The 21,587-nt window shown below is 41.5% G+C and overlaps 5 protein-coding genes and 1 long non-coding RNA gene across 12 annotated transcripts; 4 read left to right on the forward strand and 2 right to left on the reverse strand.

Moving 5' to 3' along the window:
- Positions 1-329: 329 nt before the first annotated feature.
- Positions 330-3,538, reverse strand: nkiras2 (NFKB inhibitor interacting Ras-like 2). Its single transcript, XM_035616197.2, has 4 exons — positions 3,406-3,538; positions 2,877-2,991; positions 1,936-2,177; positions 330-1,677 (listed from the first exon to the last, which is right to left on the reverse strand). The coding sequence occupies exons 2-4, from the start codon at positions 2,968-2,970 to the stop codon at positions 1,435-1,437; spliced, it is 579 nt and encodes a 192-aa protein (XP_035472090.1). The 5' UTR covers positions 2,971-2,991; positions 3,406-3,538; the 3' UTR covers positions 330-1,434.
- Positions 3,476-10,022, forward strand: dnajc7 (DnaJ (Hsp40) homolog, subfamily C, member 7). Its single transcript, XM_035616189.2, has 14 exons — positions 3,476-3,591; positions 4,708-4,796; positions 5,232-5,356; positions 5,682-5,795; positions 6,019-6,093; positions 6,194-6,312; positions 6,623-6,776; positions 6,929-7,093; positions 7,504-7,595; positions 7,686-7,759; positions 7,905-8,051; positions 8,192-8,344; positions 8,513-8,575; positions 8,691-10,022. The coding sequence occupies exons 1-14, from the start codon at positions 3,518-3,520 to the stop codon at positions 8,726-8,728; spliced, it is 1,482 nt and encodes a 493-aa protein (XP_035472082.2). The 5' UTR covers positions 3,476-3,517; the 3' UTR covers positions 8,729-10,022.
- Positions 10,023-10,163: 141 nt separating this feature from the next.
- On the forward strand, positions 10,164-14,631 carry odad4 (outer dynein arm docking complex subunit 4). Of its 2 annotated transcripts, XM_035616188.2 has the most exons (11): positions 10,164-10,386; positions 10,518-10,649; positions 10,759-10,912; positions 11,188-11,249; positions 11,425-11,575; positions 11,692-11,916; positions 12,005-12,212; positions 12,294-12,380; positions 12,506-12,702; positions 12,811-12,911; positions 13,008-14,631. In XM_035616188.2, exons 1-11 carry the CDS (start codon positions 10,261-10,263, stop codon positions 13,041-13,043), a joined length of 1,479 nt encoding a protein of 492 aa, XP_035472081.2. In that variant the 5' UTR covers positions 10,164-10,260; the 3' UTR covers positions 13,044-14,631. The 2 variants fall into 2 exon arrangements, with proteins under 2 accessions (XP_035472081.2, XP_035472080.2); XM_035616187.2 differs by having other exon boundaries at positions 12,811-14,631.
- On the forward strand, positions 10,334-21,426 carry LOC118289290 (outer dynein arm-docking complex subunit 4-like). Of its 5 annotated transcripts, none has more exons than XR_004786042.2 (12): positions 13,892-14,017; positions 14,838-14,957; positions 15,129-15,260; positions 15,396-15,549; positions 15,662-15,723; positions 15,950-16,100; positions 16,181-16,402; positions 16,478-16,685; positions 16,768-16,854; positions 16,980-17,094; positions 17,352-17,452; positions 17,549-17,589. XR_004786042.2 is itself a non-coding variant. In XM_035616192.2 (12 exons), exons 2-12 carry the CDS (start codon positions 14,847-14,849, stop codon positions 21,313-21,315), a joined length of 1,452 nt encoding a protein of 483 aa, XP_035472085.1. In that variant the 5' UTR covers positions 13,892-14,017; positions 14,838-14,846; the 3' UTR covers positions 21,316-21,426. The 5 variants fall into 5 exon arrangements, 4 of the variants coding, with proteins under 4 accessions (XP_035472087.1, XP_035472085.1, XP_035472084.1 ...); XM_035616192.2 differs by lacking the exon at positions 17,549-17,589 and adding an exon at positions 21,289-21,426 and having other exon boundaries at positions 16,980-17,176; XM_035616191.2 differs by having other exon boundaries at positions 16,980-17,176; positions 17,549-18,299.
- LOC118289293 lies at positions 12,451-12,910 on the reverse strand. The gene is made up of 2 exons (XR_004786043.2): positions 12,769-12,910; positions 12,451-12,651 (listed from the first exon to the last, which is right to left on the reverse strand). It is a non-coding gene; the product is annotated as an uncharacterized LOC118289293 (long non-coding RNA).
- On the forward strand, positions 17,999-21,430 carry LOC118289291 (outer dynein arm-docking complex subunit 4). 2 transcript variants are annotated; one of them, XM_035616195.1, is made up of 12 exons: positions 17,999-18,128; positions 18,567-18,686; positions 18,818-18,949; positions 19,183-19,336; positions 19,437-19,495; positions 19,719-19,869; positions 19,982-20,203; positions 20,287-20,494; positions 20,576-20,662; positions 20,788-20,984; positions 21,092-21,192; positions 21,289-21,430. In XM_035616195.1, the coding sequence occupies exons 2-12, from the start codon at positions 18,576-18,578 to the stop codon at positions 21,313-21,315; spliced, it is 1,449 nt and encodes a 482-aa protein (XP_035472088.1). In that variant the 5' UTR covers positions 17,999-18,128; positions 18,567-18,575; the 3' UTR covers positions 21,316-21,430. The 2 variants fall into 2 exon arrangements, with proteins under 2 accessions (XP_035472088.1, XP_035472089.1); XM_035616196.1 differs by having other exon boundaries at positions 19,276-19,336.
- Positions 21,431-21,587: the final 157 nt, after the last annotated feature.

Raw genomic sequence — 21,587 nt, forward strand, 5'->3', positions numbered from 1 at the left:
TACATGACAACACCCAGAGTATTTCACTGGAAGATGAGAGACATCTACTGTCTGTGAATCAAAGTACAACACACATTAAACAACATTAGAAACAATTCTAGGGGGGGAAATCCTTTAATTTGTTTACATGCAATCAAATATCAAGTTGACACATTATACAAGTATATTAAAACTGGAATGCTCACCCAAAAAACCCAAAAAACATGGTGGTGATGAATATTCAAGACTACAGCAACAGATTCCCCCTTTTTCAATCAAACAAATATTAAAAACTGCACGTTTGACCTCATGTTGCATCCATGTTTTTTTATTTTACAGCTCAGTGTAAATACACCAGCTTCACCGCCATCAGTGACTGTAACTGATGATATGAGTCGTGATTTTAAAGATGACATTTTACTGTATCTATAAATTTGTGCCATGTATAGCAAGAAGAAAAAGTAGCACCTGAGCCTGCAGAAACTGTCTTTTATCTCATAATCAAACTTCTAAAGCCGGTACAGAAGGCCATGTGTGGTAAGGAATGTCAATCATTCAATATTGAATCTCTGCATACATATACAGTTTCTACTATATATATATATATATAGTAACAAATATCCAGACAAAAAAAAGCATTACACTGTACATCATCAACAATGTATCAATAAATCCCTTCACCAGTCATAACGTTTACAACATGTGAGATTCAGCATTTGTGTGTTTAAATAATTAAGTAACATTTGAGACTGAGGCCGTTTATGGTTCAGTCTGTGTATGTGTACGTAACACATTAGCCAGTGTGCAATGTGTGCTGGCTCTTAATTTATCTATAAAGTGAGCACTGTGAATCTACGTCTTAAAACCCTGCACTGTTTTGAATAAATAAACTGAAATCAGATGCTGATTGTCAGAAGTTCAAGAACATGATCATGTAGGTTTCAACGACGATAGGAATAATTGTGAAGAATATGGATGAACAGCGTGACCATAATCCAACCAAACACAAGGCTGAGGCTTGCCTTACAAAACTTAAAGTCCCCCTCCACTCAAATAGGTGTGAATGTGAGAGTGTGAATGGTTGTTTGTCTCTGTTGGTCCTGAGATACAGAATAGTGTAAGGACCCTAACAAATTGAATACATTGTGTTAAATAATCGGCAATGGTTGTTTTTTCTTGATCACGAGTGCACGTCTGAACAATCCTCAAACAGCAAACCAGTAGCGACTCAAGTGTTGGACTCAGTCAATACATGGACGTTACACCAATATCAACAGTGCTCACTGTATATTCAGTAAATATCCATACATTCATCCTGCCTGTCCTTCTCATCACTTCTCCACATTCTTTAACTTTTAGTCCTTCATGATATAAAAACTGATCCTTTAGCAGGACATGATTCCCTTTAACACAGCTTCCCTCCCTCCTTCCTCCCTCTTCCTCCCGTTTGGTCATTTAACTGTCCGTGGAACCACTTCCCTTATTCTTGTTGCGGCTGAGAGGGAAGGTGGACTTGCTCTGCGGCTGGGTCATCTTGCTGGCCAGGTAGACGAAGGGTTCGATGAGCGTGCGCCGGTCCACGACCGACACCTCCCACAGGCGGACCTTCTCGTTCTTCGCCCAGTTCTGGGCCACGTTAGAGTCGACTCTCCTTTCGTCCTGCTTGTCCAGCTTGTTACCGAGTACAACAATGGTCACCTGTGGATCAGGATTGTCGGGTTAGTTCCAACTCCACAGAAGTGTAATGTCTAGCACTGTCCACGTTTATTCACCTCACTACATCTGCTTTATCTCAAATTGTAGCTATGGTAGGAAACAATATTCAAATTAATCATTTATAGAGCCCATTCCAAAGCATAAGGAAGCTCACTCAATGTCTATGAACATAACGTGTCACTTTTAAATGCGAGAAACGTGTCACATGTTACCAAGCGTATAAATGCACTCGGTCCTCACCTCTTTCTTGTCTCGGTGACGGTCTATGTCCTTTTTGAGTGCCTCCATTCGTTTGAAGGACTCTTTACTGTCGATGCTGTAAACGAGTACGAAGCCGTCTGCGAACGTGTAGTAGTGTCGAGGGAACTCCATCCCGTCACGGAGTCCGCGGGTGTCATAGAAGCGCACCTGCTCCCGTGTGCCACGGTCGGTCTCCACGGAGCCGATGTAGATGTCCTCCAGCGTCTCCATGGGCTCTGAGCCTGACAGAGAATAAAGACATAGACGTGTTTTCATATGGTGTAATTTACTGCACAAGTTTTAAAACATTGTAACTGAGTTATTTGAATATCTCCCTACTTGAAACAAATAACAGCACACTTTGTATGACAACGGTGTCAAAGGTAAGCACCACCATGCAGTAAATCTGTATTAAAAGCCGCATTTGACAGATTGTTGCAAATAGTTCACCTCACATAGTGTTTCTGAAACTTGATGATTCATTTGAATAAAAACCAAACCGCATGAAAATAAGTTTTTTTTGTTATAGCTCTGGTTTCCACCTTCATGAGCGAGTTGATTATACTATACTATATATTACCTTGACTCTGATTATTAAGTAACACACTTTTCATGTTGAGTTGCTTTTCCAAAAATAATTACAGAGTGATTACAATCTCTGAGACATCTGTTAACATTCCAGTCTATCTGAGAGAATCTATGGTAATCAAACTGATTATTTTACAGTGTAATGCCACTAATTACACATTAACGCTTGACACTGTGTACAACCAAATACACACAACACTGTTATGATTAGTAATGCTCAGCGCAGCAACAGCAGTTGACATTCTGCATAGAAACTACAAAGCTATTAGCATAAAGGTCAGCAGTGTTATCTGAACAAAAGAGTAGATGACAAGTTATACAATATTATTTAATATATATATACATATATGTACCAGCAACATGGTTGGCATACAGCAGTTGCTCCAAGACGGCCGTTTTACCCACTGCACCTTGGCCACACACGACCACCTTACAGCTTTTGCCCATGACTCTCTCAGGTGTGGAAATCTGAAGAGACAGAAGAAGAAAAAAACAATGAGTGAAATGCTTATTACAATGTAATGCTACTAAAAAAATAGCCTTGTACTACAAGTTATCGGGGCAGCTACTCTGCTGTTGTTTATTCTTTTTAGCCACATTGACTAACATATAAATAACACATAGCTTTTTAACAAACATTGATCATTATAAGTCATATATATTACTGTGGAACGTCATCTGTACAAAAATGCTTCTTGAGTATGCTAACGACAAATAGCTTAGCATTAGCTCACGGACAGACGCGCGTCATAACACGCCGAGTCGTTAATGTTCCAAGAACCTGGGTGAGTCGAATAAATTACACGTGCACTTAAACACGTATACGCTGTAATGTGCGAGCTGTGTGCATATGTAATAGTTGTGGAACAGTTTTTCACTCACAAGCTAGCCGCCGCTGTGCCCGCTGACCCAGAGGACGACCACTTCCTGTTTACAGTCCGCGTAAGGACTGCGGCAGCGCTGTGGCCCCGCCCCCTTCTCCATTGACGGCAAAATGGCGGCGGGCGACTGTGATGCTGTGAACATGGAGCCCGACATGGACCTGCTCAGCGACGACGAGATCGAGAGGTACGACGCGCGCGGTGCGCGATGTCAGCGGCGGCGACTCGCCCGTGGACACGCGTGACAGCGACATGTGCCTGTCACGGTGCGCGTCGCGTCGCGCCGCTTGCCCCGCCGCCGCTGACCGTGCGACCGCTACGTTTGGCCCCGGGACGATAACGACGAGGCTGCTTGGACACCGCGTAATACCTGGACATCTGTAAACGTCGTTCACGTTGTGTGTTCTGCTTTTCACGTCGCCGCGGTCTTTTTGCGCCAACCGGCCGGTGGCACCCGTCACGCGCCGACTCGCTGACGGTGCCACCGGCCGCGATGGGGAACCATGACGGGCTTCCAAAATAAGTAACGGAGGTGTCACGTGTTCGTGGCCCCTGGGAGTCGACGCTTCTCTCTCTATGTTTAGACATGTCGGTGCCAGCAGGCTCCTGTGTCAGTGTCAGTCCCGTACAACGATTGCATGTGAATTATGAGCGTGATGTTTAAAGTGTAAAGTAAAAAAAAACTAAAAAACACAAGTTACTTCTGCTCTGCCCCTGTGGTGCCAACAGGTGATCGTCTGCCAGAAAGTGATCTCTGTCCTTCTTGGCACTGTGTTTTATGTGTTTTATGTGTTTTATGGCCCATTTAAAGGTATTTCAACAGGTAGAAAAAAAACTGCATGGGTTATAATCTAGGAGAGAGCAGGTAAAATAATGCATTCCAAGGAATATTTGAGTCTTTATTGTATACATAACCCATTACCATATATCGTGTTAATGACCATAATAATGATTAATTATTGTAGTAATATTAGACATACAAATGTATACAGACCTTAAAAACAATAGGATCGTATTTCCTGTGAGCAAACCATGACTAATTACGATATAAACGGCAAACACATGCGGCCACAATTGTGATTATTCGGTAACAACAAGAAAACGTTACAAGAAACGTTTCACAAAGACATATCTTTGATATTACTGCGGACATAAGGTTGAGTGCATGTGCCCGTTATGAGAGTTTGATCCAGATAAAATCAGTTTCTGGCGGACGACCACTTTTTGCCACCACACACACATTGCCACTTATCTCAGGAGGATTTTTCCCTGTGTTTCTGTCTTCCTGCCCACTTTTACGCAGGGACGCCGAGGGCTTCAAAGAGCAAGGCAATGCCTTTTATATCAAGAAAGATTACGCAGAAGCATTCAATTTTTACACCAAGGCAATAGGTAATTATTCCCCCTAGATGATTCTGATTTGTCTTCCTTTTGCTCGAAAGTAGAGCTGCAACAGTTAATCGATTAGTAATCGACTACTAAATGAATCGCCAACTGTTTTGATCATCGATTAATCGGTTCAGGTAGTTTAAAGTCGAAATTCTTTGATTTCAGCTTCTTAAATGTGAATATTTTCTGCTTTCTTTGCTCCTCTATGAGAGTGAGCTGAATATCTTTGGTGTGTCGACAAAACAAAACATCATCTTGGGATTATGACATTTTATGGACCAAACAAGAAATCGATTAGTCGAGAAAATAATCGACAGATGAATCGATTATGAAAATAATCGTTAGTTGCAGCCCTACTTGAATGTGTTGACTACAGTTGACAATAGTTTTTATTTCTCTCTGACTTTGGATGCGAACTAACTAACTTGTTTTATTCAGACATGTGTCCAAAGAATGCGAGTTACTATGGGAACCGGGCGGCCACATTAATGATGTTGTGCCGGTATAGAGAGGCTCTAGAGGATTCCCAGCAAGCAGTACGGCTAGATAACACCTTCATGAAGGTAGGCTGTAAAATGAATAAGACTTTTCATTCTACTAAATGGGAAATATATATCTAGCTTTATAACAGCATCTACTTGGGAACTTTTAACATGAGCCCTGGGAAAGTTTTAGACACATTAGTCATTTACTGTATTGCACAGCTATAGGATGAACTTGATCAGCCTGTAAGTATGACCAGTTTCATGCATGTGTTATTGGTCAATTGTAGTATGTGGCTTATATATGCCATATGACAAAGAAGTATGTTAAAGATAGTAATCATGGTTTGCCAATTGAAGGAACGTTATTATTCAGCTTGTGAAATGTCAAGTGTTCTGCCCACAGGGCCATCTGCGAGAGGGCAAGTGTCACCTGTCTCTGGGCAATGCCATGGCTGCCAGCCGCTGTTTCCAGAAGGTTCTGGAGCTGGAGCCAGACAACAGCCAGGCCCAGCAGGAGGTGAGTTGGCCTCTGTGTCAGAGAGCATGCTCTGACAATTTGGACACCATTATCCACTATTGATGCAAGTTTGAGGTTATTAATTGCACCGCTGCTTATATTGACCTGAAGTTTTAAGGGTGGCACACAAGAGAGACCAGTAGTAGCTGTGAAGCAATTAAGTCAACTGACCTACTAGAGGTGTTTGTCCACTTTCACTGAATACCACAAATTCCTTTGGCAGGTGAAGATTGCAGAATCCATCCTCGAATATGAGAGAATGGCAGAGATTGGATTTGACAAGCGAGACTTCAGGATGGTAAGCTTTACTCAGTGATCACAGTGTTACTTCATTTTTACAACGCAGACTATAAATGTGCCTTGAAATATATATATATATATATTTATTTTTTTTCTAGGTTGTCTTTTGCATGGACCGTGCCTTGGAGTCTGCCGCAGCCTGTCACAGGTTCAAGATACTGAAGGCAGAGTGCTTAGCCCTGCTGGGACGCTACCCCGAGGCTCAGTCTGTTGCCAGGTAAGAGCTAATTTTTCTAAAATGAAGATTCTCTGGGGAGTGCACTCAGGTGATCTATGGTGCTTGCTCTTTTTTCAGAGAGTCATTCTAAAAGTATAAGTCTGTGGCTGCTGCCTTCCACTATGGGCATGTCTACATTTCAGTTTCTACACCATTACATCCTTGGACACTGGCTTATCAATGCTGGGAAGAATAGATTCCACAGTTTACTGTAGTTAATAACTATTTAAAGAGGATGACACAATCTAATCGTTTCAATGTCTCTTTTTTAAATATGTTTGTTTTATTGTTGTTATTTGTTTCCATTCAGTGATATTCTGCGAATGGACTCCACGAATGCGGATGCACTGTACGTGCGCGGTCTTTGTCTCTACTATGAAGACTGCATCGACAAGGCGGTCCAGTTCTTTGTTCAGGCCCTGCGCATGGCCCCGGACCACGACAAGGCTCGGCTCGCATGCAGAGTTAGTAAATCCATGAGATGGGAATTTTTTGAACCAATTATACAGTTTTTTTGTGTGACTTCAAATCAAACAGCTTTTTAAAAAGGGCAATTTTCCTTTATCCCTTTTTTAAGTCTGATTGACTTCCACCTTCCTACGTGTTGTTTTCTCAGAATGCCAAAGCACTTAAAGCCAAGAAGGAGGAGGGGAACAAGGCGTTCAAGGAGGGGAACTACGAGGCGGCCTATGAGCTGTACTCTGAGGCACTCACAATAGACCCCAACAACATCAAGACTAATGCCAAGTTGTACTGTAATAGAGCCACTGTTGGGTCCAAGGTAAGGAACATGCACAGAGGAGATGCCACTGGGTGGATCAGCTCTGACAAAACACAAAGTCGTAGATAACAACAGGGTGTGAACTGTGTCTGTTAGATAAAAGTAAGGGAACAGCCAAAGAAGCAAACAAAACCACAAACTGACACTTCTGTTGGTCCTCAATAGTTATAATAGCTTAATTCTAGATACATCCCAGGCTTGTTACAGACATGCAGTAATGAAATTATATACAGTTACATGCACACAAGCCCTCATTGAGTTCGACAAATTCAAAGATTAGTTCAGGCTCAGACTTGGCCAAGACAGCAGAAATTCTTTTTGGTTATCTTCGATATGTTGTTATTTCTAATCAAGGGGACTGGGGCACAGCTTTCGTGTCTTTATCTTTCCCCCTTCTTTTTCTTTGAAAGCTGAAGAAACTAGAACAGGCCATTGAAGACTGCACAAACGCCATTAAACTGGATGAGACCTACATCAAGGCCTATTTACGGAGAGCACAGTGGTATGTCTGAGTTTTCTAACTGCTATTGTATATATAGAGAGAGAGAGAGATTTGTTCAAATGTGGTAAAGTGATAATGACTGTGTTGCAGCTACATGGAAACAGAACTGTATGAAGAGGCAGTGCGAGACTACGAGAAAGTTTACCAGACAGAGAAGACAAAAGGTGAGAATCGGACTCCAGCACTCAGCACAAATATTGTATTTTCTTTGGCAATGAATGTTGTTTTTGAATAAATCTTCTGCCGTTTTGATATTGCTCCTCTTTTTGTTCATTAACCTGTCCCTTCTATCTGTTCTTCATTCCACAGAACATAAGCATCTCCTGAAACATGCCCAGCTGGAGTTGAAGAAAAGCAAGCGGAAAGATTACTACAAAGTGCTCGGGGTGGATAAGAATGCCACAGAAGAGGAGATCAAGAAAGCTTACCGCAAACGGGCACTGTTACATCACCCAGGTGCTTTATTTCTTCAACCTATGCGATATTATACAGACTTTTTTTTAACAAACACGATTCTTGCAGTTCTCCCCTCGGTCCACGTTGACTTGTGTGCATTGTGGTGTGTGTTGCTTTTTTCTTCTTCTCCTTTTCCTTAGATCGTCACAGCAGCGCTACGTCTGAGGTGCAGAAAGAAGAGGAGAAGAAGTTCAAGGAGGTGGGCGAGGCCTTCAGTGTGCTCTCAGACGCAAAGAAGAAGTCTCGCTACGACAGCGGTCAGGATCTGGAGGAAGAAGGCATGAACATGGGAGGTGAGCACCTGGGCAGGCCTGGTGGGGGCGGGAGGTCTCAAGTCATGCTTGAGACAATAATCCATATTTTTATTATAAAGCAACAGCTTTTTTAATAGTTAGAAAATGCCACCTGGCTGGAAAACTCTGTGTTGATGATGATTCTTACTTGTATTTTTTGTTTGCCAGATTTTGATGCCAACAACATTTTCAAGGCTTTCTTCGGAGGCCCAGGGGGTTTTAGTTTTGAAGGTATTTATGATCCAACTCGTAAAACAAAAATCTTGTGAGAAGTGATGCTTTTCTAACAGCTGATGTATTTCAATTATTGACTTGCTGTTTTTGTTTGGACTTATTTATTTTTCAGCTTCTGGACCAGGGAATTTCTTCTTCCAGTTTGGTTAATTGGAGGATTCGTCCACCAAAACAATTACTACACCAGGACTTTTCAACAATGTCAACCCCCTTGACCCACCATCCGTATTTAATGACTGACTAGTTGCAAGTCAGATTCTTTTATATGCCATTGACTGAATGAATACAACCCAAACAACCACATGCAGCAAGTGATTTAATGCCCATATAGCAAAGACACCAAGATTATCTCTCAGACTGACTTGGTAAGTGTTACTGGCTTTGGATTTTGGTTTTCTAACTTTGCGGAATGAAACAAACTTGAGAGCCAGTAATGGCTGGCAACACTGGTCCAAATGATTTCAGGATTTTAAGGGATAGAAGAGATTGTGCAGCTATAGCATCAGAGCTCTTAGGGATCCATGCAGGAAGTGACGTCCTCGGGGAACTCTTTGAGATGCAACTGAGCATTGATCAAAAAGCTATTATCCACCTCAACTTACCGCAGAGGGGGTTTTCTCTGCATGAAAAGTAATTGCTGAGCAAGCAGCACCCCGCCCCCTTTTGAAGAATGTCAGACAGACAGAAGTTGGCTGCTACGAATTCACACTTGATAACCGCCTACTTGTCATGAGCCAATTTTTTTAATTCACACAGCTGGAGCCTAGAGCGACACGTACAGTACAGTGGAAGCACAATAGAAAGTCGGTAGTGGAGACATCTGCACTGGCCTCGTTGCCGGCAAAGTCCCTCCCTTTTGTTTTCACAGGTTTTATGTTTGATGTTGCCATTCACAGATTGCTGCATTGTACATTTTACTGGAATGTAAAGTGTTGACTTGTGATTTTTTTTTTTTTTTTAATTTTAAAATGTATATTTATTGTAAAAAAATTGCTGTCTGATAGGACCATCGGTGAAAGATGAGGACTCTTTTCTATTATGTAAAAAAAATACGCACCTAGTGCGAGCATCCCTTTGGCACGAAATCAGGAAGATGGTCCGCATGAAATGCTGCACAGAAAATACAGTACGCTCTTTATATTCGTTAACAGCGATTCCAACCTGCCTAATATTTTACTCAATGCAACAGATTAGCGATACGTGTTGAACAATGACGTGTTCATACCGTCATCCCAGAAAGTCGGGCAGTGTGATGATGAAACCCAGTTGAGTTCAGTTGCGTCCTGATGAGTGTGTTGTTCTGTTGGTCTACTTAATGAAGAAAAGAAAAGCATTCTCATCTTCGCCCTCATTGTTTTTGCCCTTATGGTGAAACCATCCTCTCTTTACCCTTGAAAAGTTACAGCCATGTCAATAAAGTTGGCCTCCTCTGGATCCCCCTTAATTGTGTGTTCTTTGTTTTAGCAGAATAGTATAATTAAAATAGTTTTATTATAAGAATAATTACAATACTTAATATCAACACTAGTATACTGTCTGTGCCCATACTTGTGCTGCGTTAAAGGGGCAGCAGATGTCACTGTTTTCCCTGCTTCTGCTTTGTTTGTGGTTGCTAAGATACCGGGGAGCTTCAGGAGTTTACAGACGTCCTGAAGTTAGTTAATTTATTTTAGTAACTAAAAATGTCAAATTCAACTGGAGACCGCGAAGGTCAGAAGCCAAAGGGCGTGTTCTCCACGTTGGTGGCCGACGGGAATTGGATGTACATTAAAGGAGAGTATAAAAAGGCAATAGAGAGCTTCTCAACGGTGAGTAACTACTAAACTATCAGAAGTTGTGGCATGTTGTCCTCACAGAAGCTCATCATCTTTTGGTGATAACTACAGGGATATGTTTTTTAGTGTGGTACGGATGTCTTGTGATTGGTCTTTCGTCTTAGGCGCTGACTTTAAAGCCTGATGAGAGGAACTGCTTTGTGGGCCGATCCAAATGTTATCTGAACATGGGGCTGTATGAGAACGCACTAGAAGATGCAGAAGCTTCACTCAAAGAGGACACGACATTTTTCGAGGTAAACCGATTTAGATTTAGTAGTTTTTAATCTTTTCCAACACTGTATAGTAAATATGAGATAATTCATTAAAAGTGAAGTCTGAGTATTTATTTTATTGTGTTTGTAGGGTTTGTACCAGAAGGCAGAGGCTTTATACTACATGGGAGAGTTTGAATTTGCGCTGGTGTTTTACCACAGAGGACAAAAGCTGCGTCCACAGATACAGGAGTTCAGACTGGGTATCCAAAAAGCACAGGAGGCCATAGAGAACTGTGTTGGCAGTAAGTCATTCAACAATATCTTGTTAATTAAATTGTATGTTGTTAATTAAACTGCTTAGGGCGGCCGTGGCCACCAGGGGGCCCCGAAGAGCGCTTGAAAAAGCCCACAAGAAAGCTTGATTAAAAAAAAGAAAGAAATACATGTTATATTATGTCAATGGCAATCATACAAAAAGTCAATCTTTTGTTGTTTGAAAATTAGAGTGCAAACTAAAATTCTGCTTCGGGCCCCATATAGGCCATTATACGTCATTTGTTCTCCTGTCGTCTTACAGGCCCTTCTTCTGTAAAACTGGAAGTCAAGGGAGATCTTTCATTTCTACAAAAAGATGAGGAGGTGAGTCTTGGTCACTTTCCCCCTCAGAAACCCAGTATTTAACCCAGAGGCTTCCACGCATGCAGCCACCAAGAAGTTCTACTGCAGCAAAAGGAACATTTCTGTTTCTGTTTTGTTCAACATGAGCTCCCTTCCGAAACGCAATGTAATGTTTCTGAATAACTGACTTGTACAGAGGACACAGCCAATAACTGTCATTGAGGATCTGACGAAGGAGGATAAACAACAGCCCCAGAAGACCCCTAAGAGTGAGAAGACGACCAAAAAACAGCTCGGAGACTTTTACAGTGACAAGAAATATCTGGAAAGCCTCCTGAGAGATAAAGGTTCTGTTCTGTGTTGGTTATATAACCTAATAATCTCCCAATGCGTTTGTCTAGAACTTTTATTTGATACTGTATCTATTTAAATCAAACTTGCTGTCTCTATGGCTTCGAATCAGACTTAGTAAAAGGCAAGACGAAGGGTGGGAAAAGCCTGAAGGACGTCATCCGGAGCAGCCTGACATACCTGGATGCTTGCACGGAGTTCTCAAACCATGAAAAACCTATCCACGCACGAGGAAGGGACAGTAAGTTCAAGCAACAAAAATGCAGCAAGCCACGTTCCAGTGCTCCCTGTGAACGTGCTAATTTTCTGCTGAAAAGCCTGGATGAAATTGATGCAGGTAAGTCTGGTTTCTGGTTCAACTCATAGCTCTGTGCTTTTCTTTTCTTTTTAGCCGAAAAATGTTAAATGTATGTTTGTTGTCTTAGAGTTGACCTCCGGAAATCCAGAGGGTAGTCTCAAGAAGGCAGAAGAAGTCATGGAGATGGTACAGAGATGGTCTGAGAAAGAGGTACCTAATAAACAAGAGGTGTTGGGCAGCCTGCACAGTTGCATTGGAAATGCTTTGATCAACCTGGGAGACATGGACAAAGCCTTAGTCCATCATCAAAAAGACTTGGAGTTGGCTAAACAGTGGTGAGAATCAGAGGAAATTGCTCAAGAGTAGAAGTGTAGTGCAACACCGGATCATATGTTCAGATATTTTTTTCTTAACAGCAACCACTCAGGAGCAATGTCCAGGGCAATGGACAACATTGGCAAAGTCTATGCCCAAACTGGACACTTGACACTGGCCATTGAAATGTAAGTAAATAATGAAATATCTCCTACACAAGCATCGTTTAACATCGACAAATGACTTTGGACAATTTGCTTATTGGTGACATTCATATTTACTTAATTTTCGTCTCTGTGTGTTGACAATTCAGCTGGGAGAAGAAGATTCCCCTGGTACGCGGTGCTTTGGAGAAGACCTGGTTATTTCACGAGATTGGCTTGTGTTACCTGAAGCTTGATCGCTACGAAGAAGCCAGAGACTATGGCGTCCGTTCACTTGCTGCGGCTGATGAATCGGCTGATGACAAATGGCAGATGAATGCAAATGTGTTGGTGGCACAATCTGAAAGTAATTCTTAATCTGGATTTATTACCTCATCATAGAAATTACGATGTCACCGAACAACTTACTGACCGGATCTTTAATTGTTATGTCTACACGTTTTTTAAAATCCAGTGAAACTTGGAAACTTGGAATCTTCTGTCGCCCGCTTCCAGAGAGCCTTGACCCAAGCCAAACTACAAGAAGACGACTCTGCCATGAATTCTATTCAAAAGGTTCCCACTCTGTTGTCATGTGTTCCCGTTTCCCCATCTTCTGAGTTGCATTTTCAGATATTTTTGATGGCTGACATTCATCATTCTACATTTCAGGCTCTCGATGAAGCAAAGCAACAGCTGTCACAATAAGGATGTCACCACTCAAGACACCAACACGGTTTCATCTGGGATCAAGAATGAGCAGAGTAAGAAACTTCGGCTGAGAAATCCACCTCCAACACAGACTGTACCTCGGCCTTTCCTCCCACCTTTTACTCCACCCATTTTCACCAATCCACCTTGGGTGATGCCTCCAGATGCCTTGAAATTGAGCCCTGCCTTCAAGTGCTCCTGAAGATTGTCAGAGTCAACCTGCACAACCAGGACAGAGTGTTCGACACATATGCAGTTTTGATGATGGCTCAGAGAGAACCATCTTGCTCTCCTCTGCAGCACGCCGCCTGGAAATACATGGTCAAGCAGAAAACCTGACCCTTCGTACTATCCACAACACACTGCCAGGATCACGTCTCCTTCCCCATTCCTCTAAGAGGTGCCCCATTCGTGGCGCCTTCCCAGGTGAACACCGAGGCCTGTCTCCTGTCTCACAGCTACCCAGTTCCCCAGCTCCAGAATAAGTGTCGTCATCTACAAGGCTTGGCGATCCCTCCCATCGATGGCGATGATCTGATCATTCCAGTTGATCCAGTGCACACGGTGGCCCTGCGACAGTAAAGTCTAAACTTGGCTAGACGCTCCAAGATCCAGCAAAGTACCCGCATCAACAGCTTCCGATCACACAGTGCTTGTTGAATTTCCCAGTGAGAGTCTGCACCCAGGAGATTGTAACGCAGTCTCCCAAGGGGGCTTCCAGGGCTGCTTCTTAAAGGCATCAGGAAGGTGGGGGATAGTCAAATGCATATGATCAAAGGGCTACTGTAGTTTAAAATGATCTTAGGATCACTGTACGTCAAAGGATCAATGTAGCTGATATGATCAAAGGATTAGTCTGGTAAAAGGCTAATGGACCACCAGGTATTTGTTAAAGAAGCGGCTGTGGACTGGTGGTTACACATACGCTGAATACATCAGCAAAGAGTAAGACAAAAGGGAGGTCAACATAGGTAAGGAAAGGAAGAAGTGTGACAAGACGAAAGGGCAACAGAACATATAATGAATTGCTATCAGTTGATTCTTTTTTCAATTCCTTTTTTTATTTTGACATAAATATTTTTTGGTAAATCTGCGGTCTGATAGAACCATTGGCGAAAAGATAAGGACTCTTCTATTATGTGAAAATAAGCAGCCAGTGCGTTCCTCCGACTACGACAGCTAGCTAGCAGCTAACTTGCTGAGATCGACACAGCTGCTAATGCTCGCCTGCTAGCTAATTTTAATGTTCACTACCTTAATACAGTAGGAGTGAGCTAGCTAGCTACTATTGGAACACACACAGAATCATAAATTGATCAGCATCCTAGCCGCGGGGGGCCCACAGAGACTACTTATGTATAGGGCCCAGAATTTGGCGCTACATTCCTGACCATACGTACAGAACAATGATGACTGTGATGACGAAACCTTGTTCAGTTCAGTTGCTTCCTGATGAGTGTGTTGTTCTATTGCTGTACTTAATGAAGAAAAGAAAAGCATTCGCATCTTTGCCCTTACAGTGAAACCATCTTCTCTTTACCCTTGAAAAGTAACAGCCATGACAATAAAGTTGGCCTCCTCTGGACCTGCACTGTGTTCCTTTTTGTTTCAGCAGAATAATACTGACTATCAACACATATACACTGTTTGTTCATACTTGGGATTGTTGTCACTGTTTTCCCTGCTTCTACTTTGTTGTGGTTGCTAGGATACTGGAGATGTTAATGATTTTACATCCGCCCTGAAGTGAGCGTGTGAGCGTTGCTCTGAAGTTTTTTGTTTTTTTTAAAGTGACTAAAAATGTCAGATGCCGCTGGAGACCGCGAAGATCAGTTCACCACGATAGTGGCCGACGGGAATTGGATGTACATTAAAGGAGAGTATAAAAAGGCAATAGAGAGCTTCTCAATGGTGAGTAACTACTAAACTAACATCAGTTGTGGCGCGTTGTCCTCACAGAAGCTCATCATCTTTTGGTGATAACTACAGGGATATATATATTTTTTTTTTTGCAAGGCTCTGAATACAACTTTTAAATGTGTAGTGTGGTACGGATGTTTTGTTTTTGGTCTTTTGTCTTAGGCGCTGACATTAAAACCGGATGAGAGGGACTGCTATGTGGGCCGATCCAAATGTTACCTGAACATGGGGATGTATGAGAACGCATTAAGCGATGCAGAAGCTTCACTCAAAGAGGACACAACATTTTTCGAGGTGAACACCAGATGTAGACTTAAAAAATAAGGAGTTTATACTTGTTGATGACAGCCATCTTTCCAACACTGTAAAGTAAATCGGAGAAAATTCCTGATAAGTGAAGCCTGAGTATTTATTTCATCATGATTTTAGGGATTGTACCAGAAGGCAGAGGCTTTATACTACATGGGAGAGTTTGAATTTGGGCTGGTGTTTTACCACAGAGGACAAAAACTGCGTCCACAGATACAGGAGTTCCGACTAGGTATCCAAAAAACACAGGAGGCCATAGAGAACTGTGTTGGCAGTAAGTCATTTATGTCATGTCGAGTTGTAACATAAGTTGTAATCGCTGCATATGGATATCCTCTTCACATCTCATGGTTATACTTAATTTGTTCTTCTCTGTCGTCTTACAGGCCCTTCTTCTGTAAAACTGGAAGTCAAGGGAGATCTGTCATTTCTACAAAAAGATGAGGAGGTGAGTCTTGGTCACTTTCCCCCTCATAAACCCAGTATTTAACCCAGAGGCATGTAATTATACCGCCACCAATAAATTCTAATGCAGCAAAAGAATGTAATTCAACGTATCAAAGTATTTGTTTCTTTCCCAGGGTCTCTCCCCTAATCAATGTGTTTCTGTAATGTTCAACATGAGCTCCCTTCCGAAACACAGTATAATGTTTCTGAATAACTTACTTGTACAGAGGACACAGCCAATTACTACTGTTGAGGATCTGACGAAGGGGAAAAAACAACAGACCCAGAAGACCCCTAGGAATGAGAAGACGACCAAAAAAATCTTCGGAGAGTTTTATGATGACAAGATATATCTGGAAAGTCTGCTGCAAGATGAAGGTTCTGTCTTAGTTATATAGACTAATAATCTCACAATGCTTTTGTCTCTACATCTTATTAAAACAAACTTGTTGTCTCAGGCTTGGTAAGAGGCAAGACGAAGGGTGGGGAAAGCCTGAAGGACGTCATTCGGAGCAGCCTGACATATCTGGATGCTTGCACAGAGTTCTCAAACCATGAGAAACTTATCAATGAACAGGGAAGGGAGAATAAGACACAACAAAAATGCAGCAAGTCACGTCCCCGTGCTCCCTCTGAACGTGCTAATTATCTGCTGAAGAGCCTGGATAAAATTGATGCAGGTAAGTCGGGTTTCTGGTTCAACTCGTAGCTTTTCTTTTTAGCAGAAAAAGTTTAATGCATGTTTGTTGTCTTAGAGTTGACCTGTGGAAATGCAGAAGGTAGTCTCAAGAAGGCAAAACATGTCATGAAGCTGGTACAGAGATGGTCTGAGAAAGAGGTACCTAATAAACAAGAGGTGTTGGGCAGCCTGCACAGTTGCATTGGGAATGCTTTGGTCAACCTGGGAGACATGGACAAAGCCTTAGTCCATCATCAAAAAGACTTGGAGTTGGCTAAACAGTGGTGAGAATCAGAGGAAATTAGAGTAGAAGTGCAGTGCAACACCGGATCAAATGTTCAGATTTTTTTCTTTTCTTATCAACAGCAACCACTCAGGAGCAATGTCCAGGGCAATGGACAACATTGGCAAAGTCTATGCCCAAACTGGACACTTCACACTGGCCATTGAGATGTAAGTAAATAATGAAATATCTCCTACACAAGCATCGTTTAACATCGACAAATGACTTTGGATGATTTGTTTATTGGTGACATTCATATTTACTTCATTTTCGTCTCTGTGTGTTGACAATTCAGCTGGGAGAAGAAGATTCCCCTGGTACGCGGTGCTTTGGAGAAGACCTGGTTATTTCACGAAATTGGCTGGTGTTACCTGAAGCTTGATCGCTACGAAGAAGCCAGAGACTATGGCGTGCGTTCACTTGCTGCGGCTGATGAAATTACTGATTACAAATGGCAGATAAATGCCAATGTGTTGGTGGCACAATCCGAAAGTAATTCTTAATCTGGATTTATTACCTCATCATAGAAATTACGATTAAAAATGACATTTCATATTATTTGCTTAATATTTAACTTTTTGAACTATCTAATGCTGTAATGCTCTCGTCACTGAACAACCTACTGACCAGATTTTTAATTGTAATTTCTCCACTTTTTTTATTTCAGTGAAACTTGGAAACTTGGAATCTTCTGTCGCCAGCTTCGAGAGAGCCTTGACCCAAGCCGAACTACAAGAAGACGACTATGTCATGAATTCTATTCAAAAGGTTCCCACTCTGTTGTCATGTGTTCCCCTTTCCCCATCTTCTGAGTTGCATTTTAAAATATTTTTGATGGCTGACATTCGTCATTCTGCATTTCAGGCTCTTGATGAAGCAAAGCACCAGCTGTCACAATAAGGATGTCACCACTCAAGACACCAACACGGTTTCACCTAAGATCAAGAATTAGCAAAGTAACCCAACCACCCATCTTCACCAATCCAGCTCCACCTTGGGTGATGCGTTCAGATGCCTTGAAATTCAAGCACACAGTGAGAAGAACAACAAAGACCCTAAGCTATACAAATCCAAGTCGAAGGTGACAATGGTGATGCATGGGGCAGTACAAATATTGTTCCAGAGTCAGACTCCAAGGGGGCTTCCAGGGCTGCTTCTTAAAGGCATCAGGAAGGTGGGGGATAGTCAAATGCATCTGATCGAATGATTAAATGATCAAAGGATTACTGTAGTTTAAAATGATCAAAGGATTACTGTATTACAGTGATCAAAAGATTATTGTATTGATAATGATCAAAAGATTACTGTAGTTCAACTTAACAAAGGATCCCCTTATTTAAAGGGAAATGGACCACAGGTAAATGCATTTAAGAAGCAGCTTTTGAATGCTTATACATGCACTGAATAAATCGACGAAGAGTAAGACAAAAGAGTGGCCAAACAGGTGAGAAAATGAAGTGAAGAAGATGAAAGGGAAATAAGACATGATGAATTGCTATTAAAGTAGTTTGTTTTTTTACCTGAATACTTATTGTAAATCTGCTGTCTTATAGAACCATTAGTGCCCTTGAAAAGTAACAGCCATGTCAATAAAGTTGGCCCTTTCTGGATCTCCCTTAACTGTTCTTTTTTGTTTTAGCAGAATAGTATAATTACAATAGTATTATTATAATAATAACATTTAACTACCTATTATCAACACATACGGTCTGTTCATACTTGGTATTTTTGTGCTGCGTTAAAGGTGCAGCAGATGTCACTGTTTTCCCTGCTTCTACTTTGTTTGTTGTGGTTGCTAGGATTCTGGAGATGTTAATGATTTTACATACGTCCTGAAGTTAGCGCGTGAGCGTTGCTCTGAATCTTTTTGTTTTGTTTAAAGTGACAAAAAATGTCAGATACAGCTGGAGACCGCGAAGATCAGTTCTCCACAATAGTGGCAGATGGGAATTGGCTGTACATTAAAGGAGAGTATAAAAAGGCAATAGAGAGCTTCTCAACTGTGAGTAACTACTAAACTATCAAGCTCATCATCTTATGGTCATAACTGTAGGGATATTTTTTAAGGCTTGAAATGCAACTTTTAAATGTGTAGTGTGGTACGGATGTCTTGTTATTGGTCTTTTGTCTTAGGCGCTGACTTTAAAGCCTGATGAGAGGAACTGCTTTGTGGGCCGATCCAAATGTTACCTGAACATGGGGCTGTATGAGAACGCATTAAAAGATGCAGAAGCTTCACTCAAAGAGGACACGACATTTTTCGAGGTAAACACCAGATGTAGACTAAAAAATATGGAGTTTATACTTGTTGATGACAGCCCTCTTTTCAACACTATAGTAAATATTCAATTCAATTCAATTCAATTTTATTTGTATAGCGCCATATCACAACATACATTGTCTCAAGGCACTTTACATAGTGAGGTCAATATTACAATATTAAAATATGAGAATTCATGAAAAGTGAAGTCTGAGTATTTATTTTATTATGTTTGTAGGGTTTGTACCAGAAGGCAGAGGCTTTATACTACATGGGAGAGTTTGAATTTGCACTGGTGTTTTACCACAGAGGGCAAAAACTGCGTCCACAGATACAGGAGTTCAGACTGGGTATCCAAAAAGCACAGGAGGCCATAGAGAACTGCGTTGGCAGTAAGTCATTCAACAATATGTTGTTACCTAAATTGAAATGGCTGCATATGGATCACCCTCTTCACATCTACGTCATTTATTCTTCTCTGTTGTCTTACAGGCCCTTCAGTAAAACTGGAAATCAAGGGAGACCTGTCATTTCTACAAAAAGATGAGGAGGTGAGAATTGGTCGCTTTCCCCCTCAGAAACCCAGTATTTCACTCAGAGGCATGTAATCAAGAATTTTTACTGCAGCAAAAGGAACATTTTATTTAAAAAAATGTTGGGCAGTATTTGTTTCTCTCCCAGGGTCTCTTACCTAATAAATGGGATTCTGTAATGTTCAACATGAGCTTCCTTCCGAAACAAAGTATAATGTTTCTGAATAACTGACTCATACAGATGACACAGCCAATAACTGCTATTGAGGATCTGACGAAGGAAAATAAACAACAGACCCAGAAGACCCCTAAAATTGAGAAGAGGACCAAAAAACTGCTCGGAGAGTTTTATAATGACGGGAAATATCTGGAAAGTCTGCTGAAAGACGAAGGTTCTGTGCTAGTTATATAACCTTATATCTCAAAGTGCTTTTGTCTCTACATGTTTTATTTGAAATTATATCTAATTAAAATAAACTTGCTGTCTCTGTGGATTCAAATCAGACTTGGTGAAAGGCAAGACGAAGGGTGGGGAAAGCCTGCAGGACGTCATTCAGGGCAGCCTGACACATCTGGACGCTTGCACCGAGTTCTCAAACCAGGAGAAACCTATCAATGCACAGGGAAAGGACCACAAGACGCAACAAAAATGCGGCAAGCCAGGTCCCAGTGCTTCCTCTGAACAAACTAATTTTCTGCTGAAAAGCCTGGAAGAAATTGATGCAGGTAAGTCTGGTTTCTGGTTCAACTTGTAGCTCTGTGCTTTTCTTTTTAGCTGAAAAACGTTAAATGTATGTTTGTTGTCTTAGAGTTGACCTCCGGAAATGCAGAGGGTAGTCTCAAGAAGGCAGAAGAAGTCATGGAGATGGTACAGAGATGGTCTGAGAAAGAGGTACCTAATAAACAAGAGGTGTTGGGCAGCCTGCACAGTTGCATTGGAAATGCTTTGATCAACCTGGGAGACATGGACAAAGCCTTAGTCCATCATCAAAAAGACTTGGAGTTGGCTAAACAGTGGTGAGAATCAGAGGAAATTACTCAAGAGTAGAAGTTTGGTGTAACACCGGATCAAATGTTCAGATATTTTTTTCTTAACAGCAACCACTCAGAAGCAATGTCCAGGGCAATGGACAACATTGGCAAAGTCTATGCCCAAACTGGACACTTGACACTGGCCATTGGGTTGTAAGTAAATAATGAAATATCTCCTACACAAGCATCGTTTAACATCGACAAATGACTTTGGACGATTTGTTTATAGGTGACATTTATATTTACTTCATTTTCGTCTCTGTGTGTTGACAATTCAGCTGGGAGAAGAAGATTCCCCTGGTACGTGATCCTTTGGAGAAGACCTGCTTATTTCACGAGATTGGCTGGTGTTACCTGAAGCTTGATCGCTACGAAGAAGCCAGAGACTATGGCGTCCGTTCACTTGCTGCGGCTGATGAAACAGCTGATGACAAATGGCAGATGAATGCAAATGTGTTGGTGGCACAATCTGAAAGTAATTCTTAATCTGGATTTATTAACTCATCATAGAAATTACGATGTCACCGAACAACCTACTGACCGCATCTTTAATTGTTATGTCTACACGTTTTTTAAATTCAGTGAAACTTGGAAACGTGGAATCTTCTGTTGCCCGCTTCGAGAGAGCCTTGACCCAAGCCAAACTACAAGAAGACGACTCTGCCATGAATTCTATTCAAAAGGTTCCCACTCTGTTGTCATGTGTTCCCGTTTCCCCATCTTCTGAGTTGCATTTTAAGATATTTTCGATCACTGACGTTTGTCATTCTGCATTTCAGGCTCTCGATGAAGCAAAACCACAATGAGGATGACACCACTCAAGACACTATCATTACATTACATTACATTCATTTAGCAGGCGCTTTTGTCCAAAGCGACTTACAAGAAGTGCATTCAACCATGAAAATATTACCCAAAAAGTGCAAGAATCAAGAGAGTATGCATAAACATGTATCAAACAATTATTATTATTAAACATGTCAATGCATCTATAAGTGTCAGTATTGTTATTGTCATTATAAGAATCAGTCTGACAGAGCTTAAAGTAATGGTTATACTGTACCCACGTCGTAGCGGG

The sequence above is a fragment of the Scophthalmus maximus genome, chromosome 17, assembly GCF_022379125.1.
Source record: "Scophthalmus maximus strain ysfricsl-2021 chromosome 17, ASM2237912v1, whole genome shotgun sequence".
Taxonomy (NCBI): Eukaryota; Metazoa; Chordata; class Actinopteri; order Pleuronectiformes; family Scophthalmidae; genus Scophthalmus; species Scophthalmus maximus.